Raw genomic sequence first — 21,154 nt, forward strand, 5'->3', positions numbered from 1 at the left:
CTCATAGTAAAAAATTTCTTCCTGAGATCTAATCTGAATCTTTTTTCTTCCAATTTAAAACCGTTTCCCCTTGTCCTATCATTACCCTTCCTGGCAAAGAGTCCCCCCCCAGCTCTTCTATAGGCACCCTTCAGGTATTGAAAGGCCGCTATAAGGTCTCCCCGGAGCCTTCTCTTCTCCAGGCTGAACAATCCCAGCTCCCTCAGCCTGTCTTCATAGGAGAGGTGCTCCATCCCTCTGATCATCTTCATGGCCCTCCGCTGCACCCGTTCCAGCCGGTCCATGTCCTTTCTGTGTTGAGGACTCCAAAGCTGTACAGAGGACAGGTGAGGGAGCGGCAAGGCCAGCAAGAAACAGGACAGCACCTCCCTCCCACCCCATTTCCCATGAGGGTCCCGCAACTGCCCCTGGTTAAGAGGGGTAGCCACTGCCGAAGGATCCCGACCCGCTTTCCAAAAGCTTTTTCCTCTCCCCCGCCTAAAAATGCTGCCGTTTCATCTGGTGGCCCCAGGGACGTGGCGCAGAGAGGCGGCAGCACGTGATGCTGTCTCCCCAACCCGCCCTGCTCGGCGGCGGTTTCCTCTTCGCAGCCAGCAGCCGTTGGGCTCGACATCCCCCCATCGCAGCGGGGGCCACCAGGGAGGTGGCACAGGGGGTGACAGGACCCACTGTCCCTCCCCGCAAGGTCCCTCTGGCCTGACGACGTCCACAACTCGAGTGATGTTCACAACTGGAAGCGTTACACAGCAGCAGTGAGGGCAGGGAGGAGCAGCCGGCGGCAGCACGTCGGGGAAGAGAAGAGCATGACTTCCTCCCTTTTTTTTTTTTTTCCCCCTTCTCAAAGAGAGATCTGAGCCTGTATATAAAAGGAAGTGCTGAAATCACACGCCCTGTAGATAAAACACAATTATTCCGTCAGCACCAAACCCCTGAGAAACGCTGCTCCCCCCCTCCTGGGGGTCTGCAGCCAGCGAGGAAGCCGTGTCTGCTGGGAGATGCCACCAGAGAACGGGTGGCACGGGTCCCACAGTGTCCTTTGGACAACTCCTCTGAGGAGCTTCCACCAGGGAAGTCCTGCTGGCACAAACACCCCGGTAAATCTCTTCCTGCAGGCCACTGGTTAATTAAGGAGCTCTTTTCATAACAACTTAACAAATAATGCATGCGGTTACGACAAATTACCTTCTCGCTTTGCCGCGCATTCGTTAATCGTCGCTGCTGTGCTTTGCAAGCCAGGGCAGCGCTTTGCAGAGTGTGAACTTTGCAAGGAACACTCTTCCCGGAGATAAAGTGAGCCCGAGCTCAGGGCAGGTCCCAAAAGCACCCAGGTACCCATGAACAAAACTCCCCAAACCCCAATGGCTGAGCTTTTGAGAAAAATCAGTGGATTTAGCTTAAATATTTAGGTTTCTGAAGCAGGGACCACTCATGCTGGGCACAGGGTGAGTGGGGATGCTCAGGCTGTTACAATTCACGTGGAGCAGCACCTCTGTGGCTGCAGACCTGCTGTCACCGCACGGCGCCGGCAGCCACGGCCGCTCCCACCACGCAGCGGAAGCGATTTCCTCTGAACTACAATCTCAAAGTCATCACGGCGCAACAAGGAGAGGCAGCGTGGTGAGGAACACCACCAGCAACAACGAAACCTGCTCACCAGAATCAGCTGAAGGTGTTAAATCTTTAGATCCTTACACCAGAAAAGCACAAGGGGAATTAAAAGAATAATGTGGTGCAGGTGGGGGACTGTGTGTTGTATCTGTGCACCTACCACCAGGACAGACCCTGCTCCTGGAAGGAGACTCCCAGGACCTCTGCAACGCAGGACCCCAACTGCAAACCCCAGGCTGAAAAGAAGCCCACCATCCAAGACTTATCTCAAGTGGAGATGTTTTATTGCCTGGCCACCTGGGGCTGTGTGACTGAGCCCACTCGCTGAGTTTTCTCCTTGCAGAAAGCCTTCGGTGGGGTGCCCTCAAGATCTCAGAGCACTCAGCCAACCGCCCGCTGCTCCAACAAGGAGGTGACCAGAACACGTGAAGCGCTGGTTCCGTTTTCTGCCTTCCCCAGCCTGCAGCCATCGGCAGCGCACGTCTGTCCTCCGGGAAGGCATTATCAGTGGATCTGGTCTAACGAGCCCACTTCTTCTGGTGCCCCATGCCAAGTCCACCATCGAGAAGCCGTTTTCCACAAATGAGTCACAAACCACACCGGAGACAGTCCCTTTGTGGTGTTATTCTATACCCTCTCCCTCTTCTCCAGAGCTCTACCAGCTGCCAGAGGACAGTTCATGTGGTCAGAGATCTCACGATGGAAAATTCTGCAGAGAGATTTAAAAAAAAAAACCCAAAAAACCAAAAAAAAAGTAGATTTTAAAGTGGGCCGGTTTTATTTAAACAGCGGGCCCACATGTTGAGTCAGCACAATATGCAAAAGACTTTCTACACACTCCTAACTGTCTGCTCTGTCAATTAACCAAAAAAATGATCTAATGAACCCTGACAGGCACTAAGTACCACCTCTAGAGTCTGATTTTGGGGAGAGGGCTGTTCAGCAGAGCACACAGTATTAACAGCAGCAGTGGGCATATTATTACTTTGGTGCCCCGAAAACTCCAGTTTTGGGATCCCACTGTGCTCCAGAGGGGGAAGCAGAAGAGAAAGTCGGAGTGCAGCTCAAAGATGGTCCCGCTGGAGACAAAGGTTGGACGGTTGGACAAGATGCTCTTTAAAGTCCCTTCCAACCTAGAAGATTCTGTGATTCTGTGAAAGGCTGGCACCTGGCAGAGCGACGGGTTTTGGGACAAGGCGGCTCCTTCGTACGACACGGTTCTGGGTCTGCAGTTTCATGGGGTCCCTAAAGGTACCTCACACTCAGTCCTGAGCATCACCCCTGGAACGCCCCCGCTTTGCCCAGCCAACAGCAGCTCTCTGAACCCCTGGCAGCGTTCGCGGCGCCGGTTAAAATTAACCTACCGTCCGTTTCCTGTGGATAGTCAGGATATGAATGTCTTCGCTGCGATACTCCTCGTCGTGCTTATCCAGGGGAATTTTTTCCAGCTCGAAGTCCACCTGAAGCAGCTGGTTATCAGAGAACACAGCAGAACAATTCACATGACGCCGCCCTTTGAACCCCGCACATTCCTTTAAAAAGGTCCCACAATATCCTGCACGAGGGCAAGAAGCCTCCGGAGGCTGGAACCTCCACGCTCAGACCATTCCACTAAGGGCCTCTGCAAAAACACAAGCCATTTTTCCACCCCAATGCAGCACATTTACCCTCGTTTTAACTACTCCAGCACCAAATCCAAGATACAGACACCTCCCAGTGTTTAAGAAAAATCTAAAAGCCTGTGATAGAATATTTTGCTTCCTCCCATCTCCGAAGCGCTAAGCCTCTGTCTGCCAACCTACTCAACCAGAGCAAAGGGGGGAAAAAAGGGCTAAAAACACCCCCAGCATCAGCTCTACAACATGCTCAGAAGATTAACTTGGCTGAACCCGGGCAAGGTAAGGAAGGAAATAAATTACAAGAAAGCAGAAATCATCCAGAAACACCTACACCTACTGTGTTTATTGTGGGAGCGGCACCTCGTCAGAGCCGATCTCAATTAGAGCAACCCTCCCCACGCTCAGGTCCCCACAAGAGTTCGAGGCAAGGCTAATTATCAAAGAGGTGTTTTTATTCACACGCACAAATCGCCCTGGAATTCTCACCCTTCCCCCTTTTTGTAGTATTATTATTGCACATAATCCACTACTCGAGCACAAGGGCTGCTTTTCAGCAGACTTCACAGGTGCAGAGTCAAAACCTGCATGGACCAACATCCCCACAACTTTAGGAGGGATTCAGCTGTTACCTGTGTTCCTTCTCTTTACCTGCTCAGAAGACACAGCTGGACTATTTAGTTATATCACCTATTAATGCTCTCTCAGTGGAGCAGGGGAAATTTTTTGCAAAAGCATCTACATCACGTAACGGAGAGTCTTGAGTTCCTGAGCTACTCTGGAAAACTCTACCTGTGTTTTCCCTCCGCCTTCAATGGAACACACTAGAAGAAAGTAAAATTTCACTCCCAATAGCCTCTGGTAAGAAGAAGACAATCACTTGCTCCTACAAAAACAATAGTTTTGATTTTGGCAGGTATTTCCCCACGTATAATGGCCCTTCTGCAAATCTGGACGGTATCACAAGCCAGGGCAGCTTTTAAAAAGAAAGGTTAGTTTGACCTTTTATGGGAAGGAAAGCTCAGTAAGTATCCAGAAAGTCTCTCTACTGCTAAGTTGGACAATAACTTCAAGTCACCATCCAAATTTTCTGCCCCATCTAAAGACAAATGTGGTTCTCCTGCTACAAACTTCCACTTCGTGCAGTCAACCTGAATTGGTACCCGTAGCAACAGCTGATCCAACAACAAAGGCCTCCTGTATCCAAGCTATTTCCCGCTGATTCTCAGCTGATCCAATAACAAAGGCCTCCTGTATCCAAGCTATTTCCCAGTGTTCAAAAAGCAGACGTTAAAAACACTTACCTCAAAGTATTTTCTCTCAATTTCAGGATTCTTCCCCATAGTCCTCTGTTCGTAACAGCACAAGACACACGTATCGGGGCCGGTAAGGTCTTTCAGTGTCTTCAGTAGTGGCTCTAATGACTGCCCAAAAGAGGTTAAGTATTTCCCACTTAGATTTCAAGTTAATTTTACTGGTACGATCCCCTCTAACTAGAGAAAGTCTTCACCCAAGAGAGAAGTTTCTAGTTTTGCTTTTCAGGGAGTTATTTTTAGTACTTTATCTAGGACAAAAAGAACATGGGGGCAAGCTGGAAAGCAGAGGAGAAAGGGAGATTGCAGAGGAGAACGAGTTTCACAGACCAAGAAAACCGACACAACATCAAAGCCCAAAACATCCCACGCTGCTGAGTGGGCATTTCCTTAAGGCACACAACAATGACTATTTCTTGACACGTTTCAAAGGCGTGAGTTTTCTCAACCATTCTTGATACGTGGCTCGGATCCAGACCACTACGTATGGGAACAGGACCAACATGCAGGGAACCAAGGCAAGGGGCCAGTAGGACCACTGAAAGGGCACTGGGACATGGGGTTCTTCAGGTCATTTCCCCTCTCTTGCAACTCTGAGCAATCTACGCACATCCCACAGAGCTCCAGCTGAGGAGATGGGGCAGACTACAGCGACTGCTTGGCTGGAGCAGGATTTCTCCTTCTGCCTTCCCAAGGGAAGCGTGAGGAGAACCCAAACAGTGGTAAATTTCGTTTACCAACGCACTGAACCATTCACAGCTATCAGTCACAATGCTTTACTACACACTTCATGCCCAATGAGAAACAAACAAAAAGGGGGGGGGAGGGACACAAATGTTAAGTTTAGGGTTTTTTTAAATACATAAAAGTCTCTGGTTGAATCTCAAATGGCCTTCAATCTGTTAAACATGCCTTTTCCAGTCTTGTTCTACGTATTCCTCTAAACCCTGGGGACCTAGATACAAGCACAAGGTTTATTTGAACACTTCTCACACCAAACCCAGGCCCTTCCCAGTGAAGCTCTCTCCAAGGGGTTTCCCCAAGTCCTCATTTACCTCCTCGTAGTAAATGCAATCGGCCATTAGTATATAATCGGGGGGAGGCTGAAACTCTGTCACATCTTCACCCCTAAAAAAGAAGCACAGAAAAGGTGAAAGCAAGCTTTAGTTACAGCACAACACACACACCACAGAAGGCCTGAGAATGAAGTTAAGGGCTGTGTTCTTATACTGATGCTGCCTTTTACGGCAGCATCTCCCAGTTTACCTAGCAACTGAGCAAAGTGAGAGCCCCGGTAAAGCTGAAGGGAAACATTAAAGGCTCATACAAACCATTTCAGTACCTTGGCTCGGACTGACCCTGTCACCAGGTGTCTGTTCTTCTCGATATTGACCAGCAGCAGCTCCTGCAGCTCCTCCAGGTCAGTGACCGTCACGTCTGCCCTGTAACACGCACCGGGGGTTAGGGCCTTGCCCCTCGCACAAAATACGTGCTTTTTGAGAGGATTTTAAAAATTTAATGAAGAGAAACGGGCAGCGGGGATCGGATGAGAGCGGAGCGGCCCCGTCCGCCCGCAGCCCCCGGCGGCATCACTCACCCCAGCGTGGCCGCCATGATGCCGACGGCGCCGGTACCGGCTCCCAGCTCCAGGACGTGGCGGCGGGCGAGGGGACAAGCACCGGTCTCCAGGAATTTGGCGAGCACCAAGGCGGCGTCCCACACCACGCAGCCCACGCCGCCCGCCGCCCGCTGCTCCAGCCGCAGGGCCGGCCCCCCGCGTCGCTCCAGCTCCCGCACGAAGCACGCCATGGCGGTGGACACAGCGGCGGCGCGGCCCCTCCTCCTCCTCCCGGCGCCGCCCCGGCCGGGGTGGAAATGGTGTCCCGTTCCTTCACCACGGCGGCGTCCGGGGACTGCCCGGTGCCGCTGTCGCTGTCGTCCCTTCCTCCCTCCATCCCCGCGGGCGGTAGCGCCTCAGCCCCGGGGCTCCCCTGAGGTAGCGCGAGCCCCCTCGGGCTCCCCTGAGGTAGCGCGAGCTATTCTCTCGGGCTCCATGTTAACCGCGTCCCGACCCCTCCTGAAAGTTGACTGTGAATTAAATGAAAACATGTTCTGGGCCGCACTTGCTTGACAGAAAAGCATATTTTTACTTGTTTTTAGTCCTTGCCGGAGCACAGGAGAGAACGTAAAGCTGCCGTGGCTGGCTGGGTTGCTGCCGTTTCTCACTGGGCACTGCAGCCCTGTCAGGCTTCCCTCTGAGGTGAGGAACCTCCATGTGGAGGCCACAGGCTGGAGCTGGCCCGGCGGTAACTCCCACCTGCCTGATTTAACCCGTCAGGCTAAAAAAGACATTAAAAACCAGCCAGAGGAAAGGCAGCCCTGAAGAGAACATTCCACGGGTGTAAACGGCTGAAAGTGACCACTCAGCTTCGTAAGTTTCTCGGTGCAGCCTGTATGCACTTGTGGACATGCAGTCCCACGTAAAGCTGGAAATCCCGGGTGTTGTACACCCGCATCCAACATTTAAACTTACAAAAAGGTGTTTAAAAAAAGCAGCTGAATATCACAGCATTGCAGAATGGCTTGAGTTGGAAGGGTCCTTAAAGATCGTCTCGTTCCAACCCCCCCCACTGTGAATACGAGTTGACTGCATCCACGTTTTTTAAGAGCAAAGGGTTTTTTTTTTTTCCTTAGACATAGGGAAGAAAGTTATTACTTTATTTCCTAGTGTTTCTTACTAACGTTCACTCCCTTCCCCAGGGAGGAGTTACTGCATTTGCTAGGGAGTCCAAATAGTATATTCAGACTTGTGGTGTATTTTTGACAATTGGAGTGAATAGGTTGGGGGGGGGAAGCCCAAAAGGTGGTTCCTTTTGTCCTTTCTTGGTTTTGATCTGCTATAGCAATGTCAAAGCACCCATGGAAGTTATTGGGGCTCCAGAGCAGGGGGAAATGCTGAAACTCAGGGACTCAAAACGGGATCACTGAAAACAAGAAGAAAGATGTTTCTTTTGCTCTTAGCTGCCTTCACATTCCATCTGTTTATCTGCACTTTTCTGAGGGAACTGCCTCTTCCCACACGAGCCAACTTCAAACCCAGCAATTTCACATTTTTCCCCTCTAGCATTTATTTTTTGGGGGGAGGAGGGGTGCCCTCTTTTTATCTATCCCTCTAATTACGGAGTAACTGAAAAGTTAATTTATTGTTATCTTGGCATTCCCTCCAACTGCACTGGTGGGAAGCCGACCGCTGTTGACCACTTCCACGGCCCAAAGAGTTCCTTGGGGAACGTGTGTTGCTGTGCCCACCATCCTTGCTGCTGCCCTGCCTTGGAAGGGCTCTTGGGTTGGGTTGCCTTTTTTTTTTTTTTTCTGTATTTTCCAGCTCCTGTTATGCGTGGAGGCCAGTTTAATTGTGCGGTAAGTTCTCCATTTTCTGAATCATGCTGTGATTTATGGACTTCAGGTTAACTCCAGAACTGGCCCTGCAAAGGCAAGTGATGTTTCCCGCATGGGAGATAACACCTGGGAACGTTGTTTAACTCCTGCCTTCCAGTATCTCGTGTTTCCACGTTATTTCCCCTGCTGGGAGATCTGATCGAAGAGGTGCCTGCTCTCCTCTCCCCTCCTCGTCCCGGAGCTTTGCTGGTGATCAGCTGTGGGTGGTGATGCTTTAAGCTCAACCTGAAAAAAGAAGTCCCACAGGAGACTTTTTTAAATTGCATCATCGCTGTTTGTCCTAATTAAACCACTCTGGGACCCCGCTGAAAGTTACGCATTTCTTTTTCTCTGGCTTCCAGCGTGGAACTTAGAACTGCTGCCCAAACCCACTCTTCTTTCACAATCAGGTTTAAGAGTTAAACAAAGGGTTGTGTTTCACAGCCCCCCCCCGGGTGTTTTTGTACAAAACATAAGGGGTAAATTGGCATTTAAAAAGGGCTGCTCTGAGAATGGGACCCCTGAGCAGCATCAAGGTGAGCTCTAACAACTCCTGCTTCAACGTGTTTAAACTCTCCTCCGAGTCCCCCACAAACCAAACCCTCACAAAGCTCTCGATGGAGGGAAATACTTTGATACTTATGGAGGCCATTTCTAATCACCAGGCACTCAGCTTAAAATGAGTTTTGCCGAGTCAGGACCTATATATATATAAATATTCTATATTTTAATATGGGATATTGACAATGGCATTTGTACAGGAGGTACTAAGCTGGCAGCTCTATATTCTAAAATTTGGGAGAGTCGCCCTGCAGCGACACACAAAATGTGGAAGTCTGAAAAAATATGACTCGCCTTTCGGCAAGAGCTGCTGGGGAGGGCTACAAAAGTTAAAACAAGGAACTAAATATAAAGTTTCACTTGTTGAGCTTATCCCGCAGATGACTGGAATGGTGATACCTGACAGCCTGCCTTTTCCACGCAGAGGGCATGAGAGGAGTACTGCACCGAGCAGGATTTCACCACCAGACACTGACAGAATTCTTCCCAAACTTACAAAGAGGTATGAGCTGGTGGTGGTTTTTTTTACCGCAGAGGAAAACAACACAATGAAGGCATCATCCCTTTCCTGCCTGCACTCCCAGTTCGTGCATCTCAAATTTATTAGCACTCCAAGCACATCGCCTCTCCTTTTCCAGAGGGAACGCCGAGCTGGTGGGAGCAATACAGGCAGGTGATGACAGGTGAGTTGCAAGTCCCAGCACAGTGCTCTTCCTGCAGAATGGAGCCTGAAAAATCGGGAACTGCTTCTCCATCTATAGGGGCCGAGGCATCTGATGGGTTTGGAGGTGGAGGGAAGGGTTACGCTCCCAGGGGGCTGTCACAAATCAGGTCTAACCACAGACTGAAGGACAACCAAAGCTGAGAACGGCAGAGCATGGAAAATGGGGGCGTTTTGTGCTGCCAAAATGCAATTCCCAACCTCGTCCTCGCAAGGAACACGCACCGCTCAAAGCTCTTAAAAATTAAGACTGGGGTGATTTATTAATCTTGTTAAGAACTCTGATACAAAGCACAGTAAAAGGCCACAGACCAGTAAATAAAATGTGGCTTCTGGCCACTTTATAAATGCTGCTACAGTACTACCAGTAAAACAGACTCACTCTCACACCAGTTCAAACAAGTAGTTCGACTGGCAAATAAAAGTTCCATTCGCTTATCAGTTTAAAAAAGTTTAATAAAGCTTTAAGTGTTTGCTGGTTTAAATGCTACCGATTTCCCAAATGGATTCACGATTAAGTTAAGTGAGATCTAGAGAAAGTTATTAGGTTTGGAAGGCAAGGCTGTTCCTAAGCCAGAGGAAACAACTTCTGACCGGATAAGGTTGCGAGAGCAGCAGACTGTATTATAGGCCTCGAGTCACTTAAATTTATACAGGTTATTAGCATTATCTGTAAATATACAATATAAACAATTGTACATACACGGCATATAGCTTTGTTCTCCAGAACAGTAGACAACTCTTTTATAGCTTAAGACATCTTCGCCCACCAAAACAAAAAAGGCACATCTGAACAAGACGCATGCTAAGTACTGGGCATCCTTTCCAACATCCGCAGCGGGTCCTTGGTCACCCTTTATTAAAATAATCAAGACCAACCGAGTATTTTGGTGTTTAGATTTCAACCTCTTTTTCTTTTTTTTTTTTTTTGTCTTCAGCAGCAAATCAATGGCAATTAAGACACGGCATTAAAATATTCGAGAACAGTAGCTGTCACTCACGGACCTCCGAGCTCACACCACGTTAGAAGGCAAGTGGCCAGAGGTTTAAAATCAGTAACACTCTACGTCCCCGTGGTGTGAATCATCCCGTTGTTCTTTTGTTTTTAATAATAATAATTAAAAAAAAAGGCCACTAGTGCTCAAATTCGAAAAAATTCCACAGACGCACCTTTTTTTTTGGCTCAGTGCAATTAAAGGATGTCAGTTTAAATTCATTTAGTGTAGTTTACAGTGCAAAAGGTCTATTTTTGTGTGTGTGTGTGTGTGTGTGTACTGGCATAAGTGTCGGCACTGAGGATGTGAGACAAGGCAATGCTGCTGATCACCTGAGGGTAATGCTGTCGAGCAGACGCAGGCCAGAGTGTGTGGAGTCTTATTTTTCCAATTTAAACTTTTTTTTTTTTTTTTTTTTCCTGTTTTCGATCAGCAGCACTTTTAAGAGCATAATTTGTGAAAGTACTAAAATACACTGCCTTTTTTTTTTTTTTTGAATAAATAAAAAAAAAAAGAAAAAAAAAAAGGAACTTTACAAATACTATTCCAGTGTCAATGACTACTATGGCTACGGTCATTGAGGAGTTTCTGCATTTTCTAGCAAAGAGAGTCTGTGCAAAGGAGGGTGGGAGAGCTCCCTTTTGTAAGTCTTTGGTGGCAGTTTTGGTAACTGAGGGCTCGAATTGTTCCGGGGCGGGACGGGGGGCGCAGGAGGGTGGCCCGGGCTGTTGTGAGCGGCGCTGATCACGCAGCAGCGACGCAGTAGCCGGGGCGAGGGCGTGCTGGGAGGAGTGCTGGGAGAACTGGGACCTGTGCTCGCCTCCCTCAGCCGCTCGGGATCTCTGTGAAGGCGTCCCACCGGCGGCGGCTGGAGGTTGAGAGGGCAGTTGATGAAGTGTTCGGGCGGCCGGAGGGGAACCGGGGGTGGAGTATCGGGAAGAGGGTCCCGGGGGGGCGGAGGAGGGGGGCTGTGCAGCGGCTGGTCGAAGGGGGTGGTGTAAGAGGGAGCGCGGGGCTGGATCTTTGGAGGCGGCGGCTGCCGGGGGGGAATCGCTGGAGGATCGTCGTCCGACTTTAGACTTCCCTACAAGAGCAGAGAGGAGACAACGCTGTAAGAAAGGTGGATGTTTAGATAAAGAGTGTTTTTTTCTGACAGACACAGAATTCTCTCGACGTCTGCTACTGAAGCTGTCAGACGTGATACTGGAAGGGTCCTGTCTTTGATGTGAATATGACCACTGTGTTCCTAAAGTAGCCAGCAGAGTTTGGACATCAGGAACCTGAAACTTCAAAAGGACAACCAGAGCACTGCACTTGGAAGTCTTTTAGACTAAGGAAGTCCTGCTTGGCTGGGTGGTTGGACTCCATGATCCGAAAGGCCTTTTCCAACCTAAACAATTCTACCATACTAGATGTTCCCTGATTTGTTATCGAAGTTATTCAACGTAGGACAGAACTACCTTAGCGTTAGAAGCCTCCTGATCCATCTTCTTTCGTGGAGGAAGTGGAGGAGGGTTTTGAGGCTCATCACTTAGTTTGGGAAAGCTGCCCCAGGAGCTGAAGAAAGTCTCTGAAGAGAGAAAAACGGGTATTTTACAAATCTTGTGCAACACCTGAGGAACATACCCTAGAATATGAAACTGAACTGGAAGCAACTCAAATAAGCAGATCTTTGTGCTCAACAGCGACATGAACCATTAACTTCGGTTGTATGAAGTTCTCATTCGTTTCTTTAATCAGATAAACTGCTCACAAAATGCTCTCCTATTCCCGGTACCAAAGATAGGCATCAACAATTAACAGGTGCTGCTAAAGGACAGAAAAATAAAGTCAACTCGAGCAATAGTAACCCCCTCTGCAACCCTTTCTATATTGCAGAAGGTACCCCGCTTGCCACAGCGCCCGCAGTTCGCCCACGTGCCTTGATTACACTTTGGAGTAGAAGTTTTTTCTCTCGGCCAAGTGGGTACACGATGAAATTCAGAAATTTAGAGGATTCTTAACCGGTTTGCAGCACAATGATACACCGAACAGAAGAGATATTAACTCTCACAGTATTTTAGGACATTTCTAGTCCTTCCTTTTTACAGAGGGGGGAAAAAAAAAATAAATCCTCGAAGTTAATCTGAATCTGTGACTTTTGTCACACTTTGCATCGTCTCTCAGAAGAGCACAGAGCTCTATATCAAACCAGTAGGCACCTGCACTCCCCAGTTTGAAATTTTAATCATATTATGGAAAAGTGTATGTGCCTGGGTCATAAGGGAGTAAAAAGAGAAGCTGAAAACCCAGATGAACACAGGAGATCCCTCGCAGCTGCGGTACAAAAAGTACCTCCTCTTTCCCAGAAACAGAACAGTTATTTTCACTCGGTGGCAATACAGAATTATCAAGTTGCTTCATTAGTAGCATTAGTCAAACAAAATAATCATCAAGGACATTCAAAATAGAAGCAAAATCCTGCCAGAGCCTGGGGCAAAAAAAATCCCAAACCAAAACAAAAACAGAGTTTTTAGACTTTACATTCTTTACTGGAAATTTGATCCAAGACCTGTACAAAAACTCCTCTCAGGACCCACGAAAATGCAGCCCACGTTTTCACCCCAGATTTCAGATTTTAATTCCCATTCAGCTCTCCTGAAACCGGGGAAGGCAGAGTTAAATGAAACATTTAACAACGTTTCGGTACTCACTCGACTGTGGCAAATTGACGGGAGCGAAGATGCTGTTGTTACCTGTTAAATGGAACAAATGGATTAAAGACTTTCCAGACAGAACAACCGCGCTACAGCACGTAACGTACGACGCTTGGGAGCGACCTCAAAGATCACCACAATCTCCAAGTTTATCTACTGCTAAGAATGAATTAACCTTTCCTGTGTAAAACATTCCTCAGCTGGAGATTTTAAGTTATGGCATCTGAACTAACATCATCTTTTTTTTAAACGAAGACTGGGTTTTGGAGAGTGTGCCCTGACCATCCCCACTGCTGCCACCTCTGTTCATGTCTCAAAGCCTGCAGACAGGATTCCCTTCAAAGGAAATTAAACCAGAACCCCCACCAGAGGGTGTCCAGTCCACAGGACCACTCCAGACACATGCCAGGTCCTTGGCACCTCTTCTCTCTGCAGACGTGATGCCCCCTTCACGGAGACACCTCCCGTAACAGATCACCTCAGCTCCAGTGGGCAAAAAGACTAGAAATATGCTATTTATTGACACAAGAACTTCAGAGTCCACAACTAAATCTTACACCCTCCTTTTTTCAAAAGGCTGGCGCACACACCGATGTATTTTGGAAGCCTGAGGGACAGTAACAACAATTAGGGAAACATATTTTACATTTACCATAAGAGCTGTTGAGATCAATGTCTAAAAACACGCTGAACTCGGAAGAAGCGGACACCGGCGGCGTAGAGGGTGTGTTCGGTGAAGTCGGTGCCGACACCGTGGATTCGTGCTCTGCCTCGGTGATTCTACTGAAACTTATCTTACTTGGCTCCTTTTCGAGAGGCAACGGATGACTCCGCAAGGTGCCAGAGGTGGAGCCGTGTCTGCCCGTATTGGGCCTTATCCCGGGAGATTTCAGGGGATACGTTGTTTTTCTGGGCTGGAGAAAGTGAAGCTGGTCAGTACCGCAAGCGGCAAAACTGCCAAGTCTCTAGCAGATATTTTTCAAAGTACTTGTCAAATACGCTTTAAACAGTGTTAGAGCCTTTCTACAATCAACTTGAGGCACAGTCTGCTGCTATTTATAAAGTAGGAGTTGACTGAAAAGTTTGGATAGAATCATAGAATCATCTAGGTTGGAAGGGACCTTCAAGATCATCTAGTCCAACCACTCCAGGCACTCAAACCATGTCCGCCAGCACCATGTCAACCCATCTTTTGAACCCCTCCAGGGATGGTGCCTCAACCGCTTCCCTGGGCAGCCCATTCCAATGCCTGATAACCCTTTCAGTGTAAAAATTCTTCCTAATATCCAACCTGAACCTCCTCCCCTGGCGCAACTTGAGGCCGTTTCTTCTAGTCCTGTCACCTCTGTTTTCCTCATAACAGCACCCTTGGACACACTTTGTGCTGCTATCACCAGCGGTCACCCCACCGAAGGTCCCTACACACGGTCCAAGATCAAGGACTCCCTCAGACGCACGTTGTGTACGTCCTCTGGGTCAGTCTGTTGCTGGCACCATGTCAACCCATCTTTTGAACCCCTCCAGGGATGGTGCCTCAACCGCTTCCCTGGGCAGCCCATTCCAATGCCTGATAACCCTTTCAGTGTAAAAATTCTTCCTAATATCCAACCTGAACCTCCTCCCCTGGTGCAACTTGAGGCCGTTTCTTCTAGTCCTGTCACCTCTGTTTTCCTCATAACAGCACCCTTGGACACACTTTGTGCTGCTATCACCAGCGGTCACCCCACCGAAGGTCCCTACACACGGTCCAAGATCAAGGACTCCCTCAGACGCACGTTGTGTACGTCCTCTGGGTCAGTCTGTCCAAAATTCTTATGCACACACGTCACTGGTGTGAAGGAAACGAGCCTCGTTAGATGCAGGTGTAACACGACACAGATCAAAGCCCCTTCTCTGAAGATGAATTTCATTCCCATCCTATGCACGACTCCACCACGTTACAGCACCCAGAACTGGACTTTCCGGAAATTCCAATAAGGATGTCTCATTTGGAAATCATGAACTGGAAAGAATTCATGCCCAGCTGACTGAGACTATTTTATATTTCTATTTTTAGGAAGTATTTTAGAGAAATTACTGTAAGTGGCATTTTTGCAGCAGTCATTTCTGTCATTTTCTTGTCCTATTTGTAATATCATCTCGCTCATTCCTCTAACAAGAGACTGTTAAAACAATTTATAGCTCTCCCCAAAATTAGAGATGTCTCCAGCTACTTAGGAGTACAATTACAACATATCAAAACCCAAGCATTCTAGGGAGCAACCTTTCTGCTTAAAAAAGAGCTCTGGGCTCCAGGAGCTATTTTCTTTAAGAAAAAAAAAAAAGATTGCTACTCCTTTAAATCGAACTCTGTTTTGTTCAAGAAGAAAGTTGCACCTCATTAATTCTATGGCGTACTTCAATTTTTGGAACAACGCAAAACTCTTAAGACAAAAGAAAAATAAAAATTAACTCCCACTTAAAGAAAACTTAAAAACATGAATTATGCATAAAATTAATATTTAAATAATTAACATTTTATAAGATCTTTGATACTGTGAAATGAAAAATGTTATTCTGTAGTCTGTCAATGACTACATGCTAAGAACCCCAAATTTAAACTGTAATAATTTAGGGTTTTGGGCGGGGAAAGTTCATTCTAAAATAAGCAAAAGTAGTATGTTTTAGTAGCAACAAACGCCTGAAATAAAAGCATTTAAAATCATCTCATGATACAGAATTCTAAAGGAAATGTATCTATAGCTTATTGAGTTAACGACGTATTCTATTCCGTAGTAGCCAGTAGATTTTAGGTGTTTAATTTGCAGGACAAGACTTACAAATCTAGGTGGTTGCTTGCAGTTTCGAGGTTCAATTTCTAACGACTTGTTGAACAGATAATCTGTAAACTCTTTTTCTGGTATCTTCCCCATAGGATTGAGATTTTCAAAGAATTTCTAAACGAAACAAGCATCAATAATAATTAAAAAATAAGCATATGCACAGAGTTTTAATGAAATGCTTGGAATTCACTGATTAAAAATCTACCTTTTCACTATTGTGAATTTTCTAGGAAAACAGGAATTCAATAACACTTTGGATGTGATCAATGAAGTGGGAGGAACAGGAAGGGAGGGAGGAGGAGAGCAGGGAGGGCAGAGGTGGTGACAGGGGAGGGCACAAGGGACGGCAGGGACAGGACTGGCAGTGTTATTCCCCTTTTAATTCCTCGTGTAACCAGCTTCTTTCTTGCTTCCTGCCCGCCGTGTTCACTGGCCCACACTGGGACTGCCAGCCACGCCACTTGTTTTTGGGAAAAATTACAATTTTGTGTCATCAGGAAGACCCAGAACTTGGAACCCAAGCAAGTAAATCCCTGCTTCTGACTAGGCCTGTGCTGTGGTACCCTGTTGGCCACCAGCTCTGACCCCCATCTTCTGTTCAGACAAGATTAGGTCTAGTAATCTTCTAGCTAGAAGATTATTTGGCAATTTTTTGTTGTGTACATTCTTTTCCCTCTTCTATCCCCAAACCCAACATTTAATGTTTGATTACCCGAATTTCTGGCTCTATCCGTAAACAGTAAGGCTGGTTTTGGTACTGCTGAATCTCTCCTGTAATTTCAGCCACTTTTCTCCTCTTGCTGAAGTTAATTAATTCTTTCCCTTGTCTTTTAAGGAAGTCAGGATTCCCTTCTTCTGTCTTCAAAATATTTGTTAGGTATATTCCTGATAAAAAGAGAAGTGTTTTTTAAAGTTCACTTTCATCCCAAGAGCTGATTTCATTCTTTCTAATGAATAATAAAAAAGTTTGAGCATGGGCAGGCCATTCCCTTTAATGGTCCAACAGTTGATTAGCTGGCAAAAATTAATCAAGTCTGCATTTTTACATAGGAACAATACATTATTGAAATAAGATGTTTTATTTGCTTGACAACACATGAGATCCTGAGTTAGAAAATAACAATTTTCAGGTCATGACCATAATCAGATCAGCAATATGGAGGCAGTGTTAAACCAAGTAAGGTAATATTCATACCAATATAATACCAGCATCTGTATAGTAAGCTAGAAAAATTAATTTATATAAAAGACACTAAGTCTAAAACAGTTACAAACCTAGGAAGTCAAAGTCAAACGTTATATTAAAAAGACTTTAAAGCTGAACACACACCTCAACACTTTAAGCAATATTAAAACATCTGCATTCAACTCAACTCAAGGCTGACAATACACACACTATGAGCCTGCTCCGGTGTTACTTACCAAAGAAAGGCACACAGGGTGGATTAATTGACTTGAGCTTAGCTAGGTATTTTTTAAAATGATCTTGACTTAATTCTACAGCTTCATCCAAAACTCTTTTTTTTCTTTCCTGCAGTGCCTAAGTTGTCAAAAAAAAAATATATAGTTAGGGATGCAAATCTTCTCAGTAGCAGGGTTAGTAAAACCAAAGCAATTCCCGAGCTCTCTCAGCAAAACTTAGGGACTGAAATTCAGATTTGAAAGAAGCTCCTGTGTAAAGGGTTTGCCCTGGACTACAGCACCATCAGTCAGTTTAGCCACGTGAATCATGAGGCTACTGTAAACAGGCTATTCTTGTGTCTGTCAACTTACAAGCATAATCCTGGTCTTTAAATTTAATAACAACCCAACATTTAATTTGGAATTTAACTTAAAGGCCCTGTACTACCTTTTAAAGACATACAAAACTCAAACCATTTTATTCATGCTTCTTTTTCTGTTTTGGTCCAGGCAGGTTTTGCTGCCAAATCCTGGGCATTGCTTGTCCTTGGCAAGTGAAAAAAGAAATCAGTATTTGTTCAGCAGCCTCTCTTCCTACTGTCCATCTAAGCCATCTCAGCAGGTATTTATTTCTGCCTCTGACAATCTGAATTTTCTGAGATGTTTCTCTCCCCGTGTTTCCCTCGCAGGTAGGAAATGCTGCCATTCAAGTATTCCAGAGACCAGGGTTCTTGGCCCTGGGATCCTCCTCTTCCATATCCATAAAATGCTGGACTGAAGGGACAGGTTCATTTCAGACAGGTTAACGAACCACAGTTGAATGGCCACGACATTTCCCCCTTTTTGGGCTGAATACAGGTGAGAAAACATCTGCTGAAAAGCTCCACTTCCCACTGGGGACCCCTTTGAGAGGCCCAGCCCAGCTCCTGTGTTTTCTCATCAATAATTTCATGTTTCACACTTGTTTTCTTCCCTGAAAGCGAGTGTGATGTGGCTACCGTGGATTTCACTTCAGAAGTGTGTGAGATACACTTCTGGATTCTAATTATTTTCCCCCAAGAGCAATTAGCAAAATTTACCTCAAACGTGTGATCCAGCCTGTACACGGAGACAGAGTTCATGGCACTGACGATCTCCAAAACACCATTGAAATTATTCAGATCTTGAAAAACCTGCAGGATTTCTATAATCCTGCTCAGCACAGCCACTCGCTCTTCAAAGTTCTCCGTTTCCACTATGCACCTGATCAAATGAAATAATTCGAGAAACGCCGATAAATAAACCCTGACATTTTGCTGGCTCCTAAATCCAGATTTTCCCAGCAAAACCTGTGGGAGTCGTAGGAGTTACTCCTGCTGCACTATCACCTCCTGGACTTACTTTTCAAACCAAAGAGTCAGATTTGTAGTATGACGGATCATTTTCAAGAGATTTGGGGAGTTAATTTCCTTATCTTCTTTAGTCCACACGCTGCCCACGAGTTCAGAAGGCTGCACCGCCCTGATAACGACAAAGCAAGATGCAGAAGAACGCTCAGCGCGAATAATAATTCTGTGTTTGCATTAAAAGATTATTTCTGCCCTTAATCACAACTTGGTATTTCACAAATCCAGTCCAATCTCATCTGCTGCAAAACAGTTACTCAGAGTAACTTTTTGAGGAGTATTTGGCTATAGAAGGAAATACATTTTTATCTTAATTGAAAGCGGCATTTTTGAATGAGCACTTTCAGGTAAGAAAATCACAAAAGAGTAATTTTAATTTCCTGAAAGCATAAGAAAGCATCTTAAGAGACAGATACAATTTTTTAAAAAATAGGAAGCTGAACTACTTTGAGCAACAAAAGTATTTTGTCGCCGAAGCACAAAAGAATGCTTCACCTCAGAGTTCTTTTAAGATCTTAAAGAATTTTTACACAGCAAAGCCTGGCTCTTGCATCAAGGGTAGATCTATTTATCACAGGTGACAACAGAGGGAAGAAACAGCGGGGTACTTACAGTACCAGACCAAAAAAACTCCTCAGAATTAGATTAAAGGCCCTTGACGTACCAGTGATACAATTACATGCATAGAACACATGGGTCAAGGGGGTGGTTTTGAACAATTTTACGAATTAGAGCTCTTTCTTGCTCAAATAAGCTAAAAAAAGCCACGTATGAGCTCAATCCCTACCTATAAAGGTCAGACTCGAGGAGCGTCAGCTGCCGGGCGATCTCGATGGGGTGCAGAGTCATGAGGTCCAGGGTCTCGCTGTGCCCCACGCGCCAGATGTGCCACTCGATGGGGGGCGGCGGGCTCTCGAAGGTGATGTTGTGGCTAATGCCATTGGCCTGAGCTTTCTTCCTCTTGATGATTTTAGCAATCGATTCCACCCACTTCTTCATGGATTTTCCTGCAAAGCGGAAACCATTAAAAAAACCACCCTTTTTTACTACCATCTTAACCGACTTCTGATCATTTAATTCCGCCCCCCCCCCCAATTTGTACACTCAAAATTCTGCATTTCTACATTGAAAATTAATTAGGTTTGTAATTCCCTATTTATTTTTTTTTCTTGCACCTGTATCAGTTGGCAAATACAGACAGATGTGAACAAACTTTTGGATGCCCAGTGGCGTTTAACCACGTTTACTGACAGTTTCACCTACTTAGAGGAGAACTAAAAACCAACAAGCTTCAAAAGTGAGATCTTTGCAGGATGCTGTACTAATGCACTAATGCAGAATAAAAAGATTAGAGAAATACGTGTTTATAAAATCAGTCCAATATTTACAGTACACAAAACAGTGGACAAGATGGGAAGCACCTTCGGCAGTTCATGAAAAATACCTTTTAAGACTAACCAAAATTGAATTATTCCTCCCTGCTCTGCAATAAGTAGCATGGAGACCTCTGCAAAAGATAAACCACGCTTCTTTAAGTTTGCCTCAGAATTATATTGCCCAACGTAAGGCCTGGCAATCCAAAAAGTAAAGTCAAGTCTAGAATTGCCAGGATAATGATTGAAATTGACACGTCAACACTGTTCCCTCCACATAAACTGCCAAAATATCTGCTCTTTCCTGAGGGATCGCTCCAGAGGAAACGATACCAAATGGGGCAAGTATCCTCTCCCAAAAGGATAATGATTTTCAGCTGGAATCTTCAATAAATAGGAAAAGAACAAGATGGAAAAACTGGACTCAGTTCTACATGGAAGGCATTTTCTATGGATACAACCCAGGGAGGAGGAAGGCGACAGCCTGAATTCTAACGAGTCTGTTGTAACGTCACTGTCCAGGAGTAAACACGCTTAATTAAATATCATAACGCTTGAAGTAATTTTTGGTAGCTGTTTAGGCTCCAGGCCAGAGCTTGCTCATGGAAAGGAGAGTCTCATAAACAGCTCAATTAAAGGCATTAAAATTACTCATGCGTGTAAAGATATTCTCATGCCTCAAACCTGTCGGGATGAGACCAACAGGTTGCACCAAAATGTGGAAGGACAACAGAACCCACCACCAACCGTACCTCTCACGCTGGAAATAAACGTCTCCAGTCTCTCCAGCAACTCCAGATCTCTTTCAAAATCGTAAAAGTGGTGCTCTACCCAGTGGCGAAAAACATTTAATATTCTGGGGAAGGAGAGAAAAAAAATAAAATAAAAATATGTTTTGTTTTTTTTTTTTACAGACTTCCAAGGCTCATCCCGTGTAACCGCTCAACAAAACACAATTCTACAAATGCTGTTACAGATTCATGTAGCTGATGATTATCAAAGTACACAAGGAAAAAGGGGCAGAACAAAGACTAAAAGCACTGTACCAGTGACCACAGAAGTCCCCAGGTAGTTAAAACCTAATTTTCCAGTATATGTAGCATATATAGTATATAGCATACATATAGTTTGGTGTTTTTTTTAAATCTTATATAAAGAATGCTAGCGTTGAGGTGGTTTCAGAAGAGGAAAAATCTTAGCAAAATCAGATAAAACCAGCATTTCT

The 21,154-nt window shown here is 45.8% G+C and overlaps 2 protein-coding genes across 2 annotated transcripts in view; both read right to left on the reverse strand.

The window, feature by feature from the left end:
• Positions 1 to 1,875: 1,875 nt before the first annotated feature.
• Positions 1,876 to 6,349, reverse strand: VCPKMT (valosin containing protein lysine (K) methyltransferase). Its single transcript, XM_014936780.1, has 6 exons — positions 6,135 to 6,349; positions 5,869 to 5,979; positions 5,593 to 5,665; positions 4,529 to 4,648; positions 2,973 to 3,077; positions 1,876 to 2,317 (listed from the first exon to the last, which is right to left on the reverse strand). Exons 1-6 carry the CDS (start codon positions 6,344 to 6,346, stop codon positions 2,303 to 2,305), a joined length of 636 nt encoding a protein of 211 aa, XP_014792266.1. The 5' UTR covers positions 6,347 to 6,349; the 3' UTR covers positions 1,876 to 2,302.
• Positions 6,350 to 9,492: 3,143 nt separating this feature from the next.
• The window catches only part of SOS2 (SOS Ras/Rho guanine nucleotide exchange factor 2), a 54,350-nt gene continuing 42,688 nt past the window's right edge, over positions 9,493 to 21,154 (reverse strand). Inside the window, exons 13-23 of the mRNA XM_014936767.1 lie at positions 20,682 to 20,785; positions 19,344 to 19,563; positions 18,552 to 18,671; positions 18,251 to 18,413; positions 17,193 to 17,310; positions 16,483 to 16,655; positions 15,768 to 15,884; positions 13,601 to 13,862; positions 12,946 to 12,987; positions 11,713 to 11,822; positions 9,493 to 11,336 (exon numbers count right to left, since the gene is read on the reverse strand). Coding sequence (XP_014792253.1) covers positions 10,827 to 11,336; positions 11,713 to 11,822; positions 12,946 to 12,987; positions 13,601 to 13,862; positions 15,768 to 15,884; positions 16,483 to 16,655; positions 17,193 to 17,310; positions 18,251 to 18,413; positions 18,552 to 18,671; positions 19,344 to 19,563; positions 20,682 to 20,785 — 1,939 coding nt within the window. The 3' untranslated portion in view covers positions 9,493 to 10,826. The remainder of the gene's footprint in view (positions 11,337 to 11,712; positions 11,823 to 12,945; positions 12,988 to 13,600; positions 13,863 to 15,767; positions 15,885 to 16,482; positions 16,656 to 17,192; positions 17,311 to 18,250; positions 18,414 to 18,551; positions 18,672 to 19,343; positions 19,564 to 20,681; positions 20,786 to 21,154) is intronic.

Source organism: Calidris pugnax, unplaced genomic scaffold (assembly GCF_001431845.1).
Source record: "Calidris pugnax isolate Ruff unplaced genomic scaffold, ASM143184v1 scaffold10, whole genome shotgun sequence".
NCBI lineage: Eukaryota > Metazoa > Chordata > Aves > Charadriiformes > Scolopacidae > Calidris > Calidris pugnax.

Coding starts and splice junctions, on each gene's coding strand:
- VCPKMT (XM_014936780.1), bottom strand. CDS start 6,346: ATGGCGTGCTTCGTGCGGGAGCTGGAGCGACGCGGGGGGCCGGCCCTG. Junction 5,980..6,134: donor ATCATGGCGGCCACGCTGGG/GTGAGTGATGCC, acceptor TGCGTGTTACAG/GGCAGACGTGACGGTCACTG. Junction 3,078..4,528: donor TTGAGAGAAAATACTTTGAG/GTAAGTGTTTTT, acceptor TCTGATAACCAG/CTGCTTCAGGTGGACTTCGA.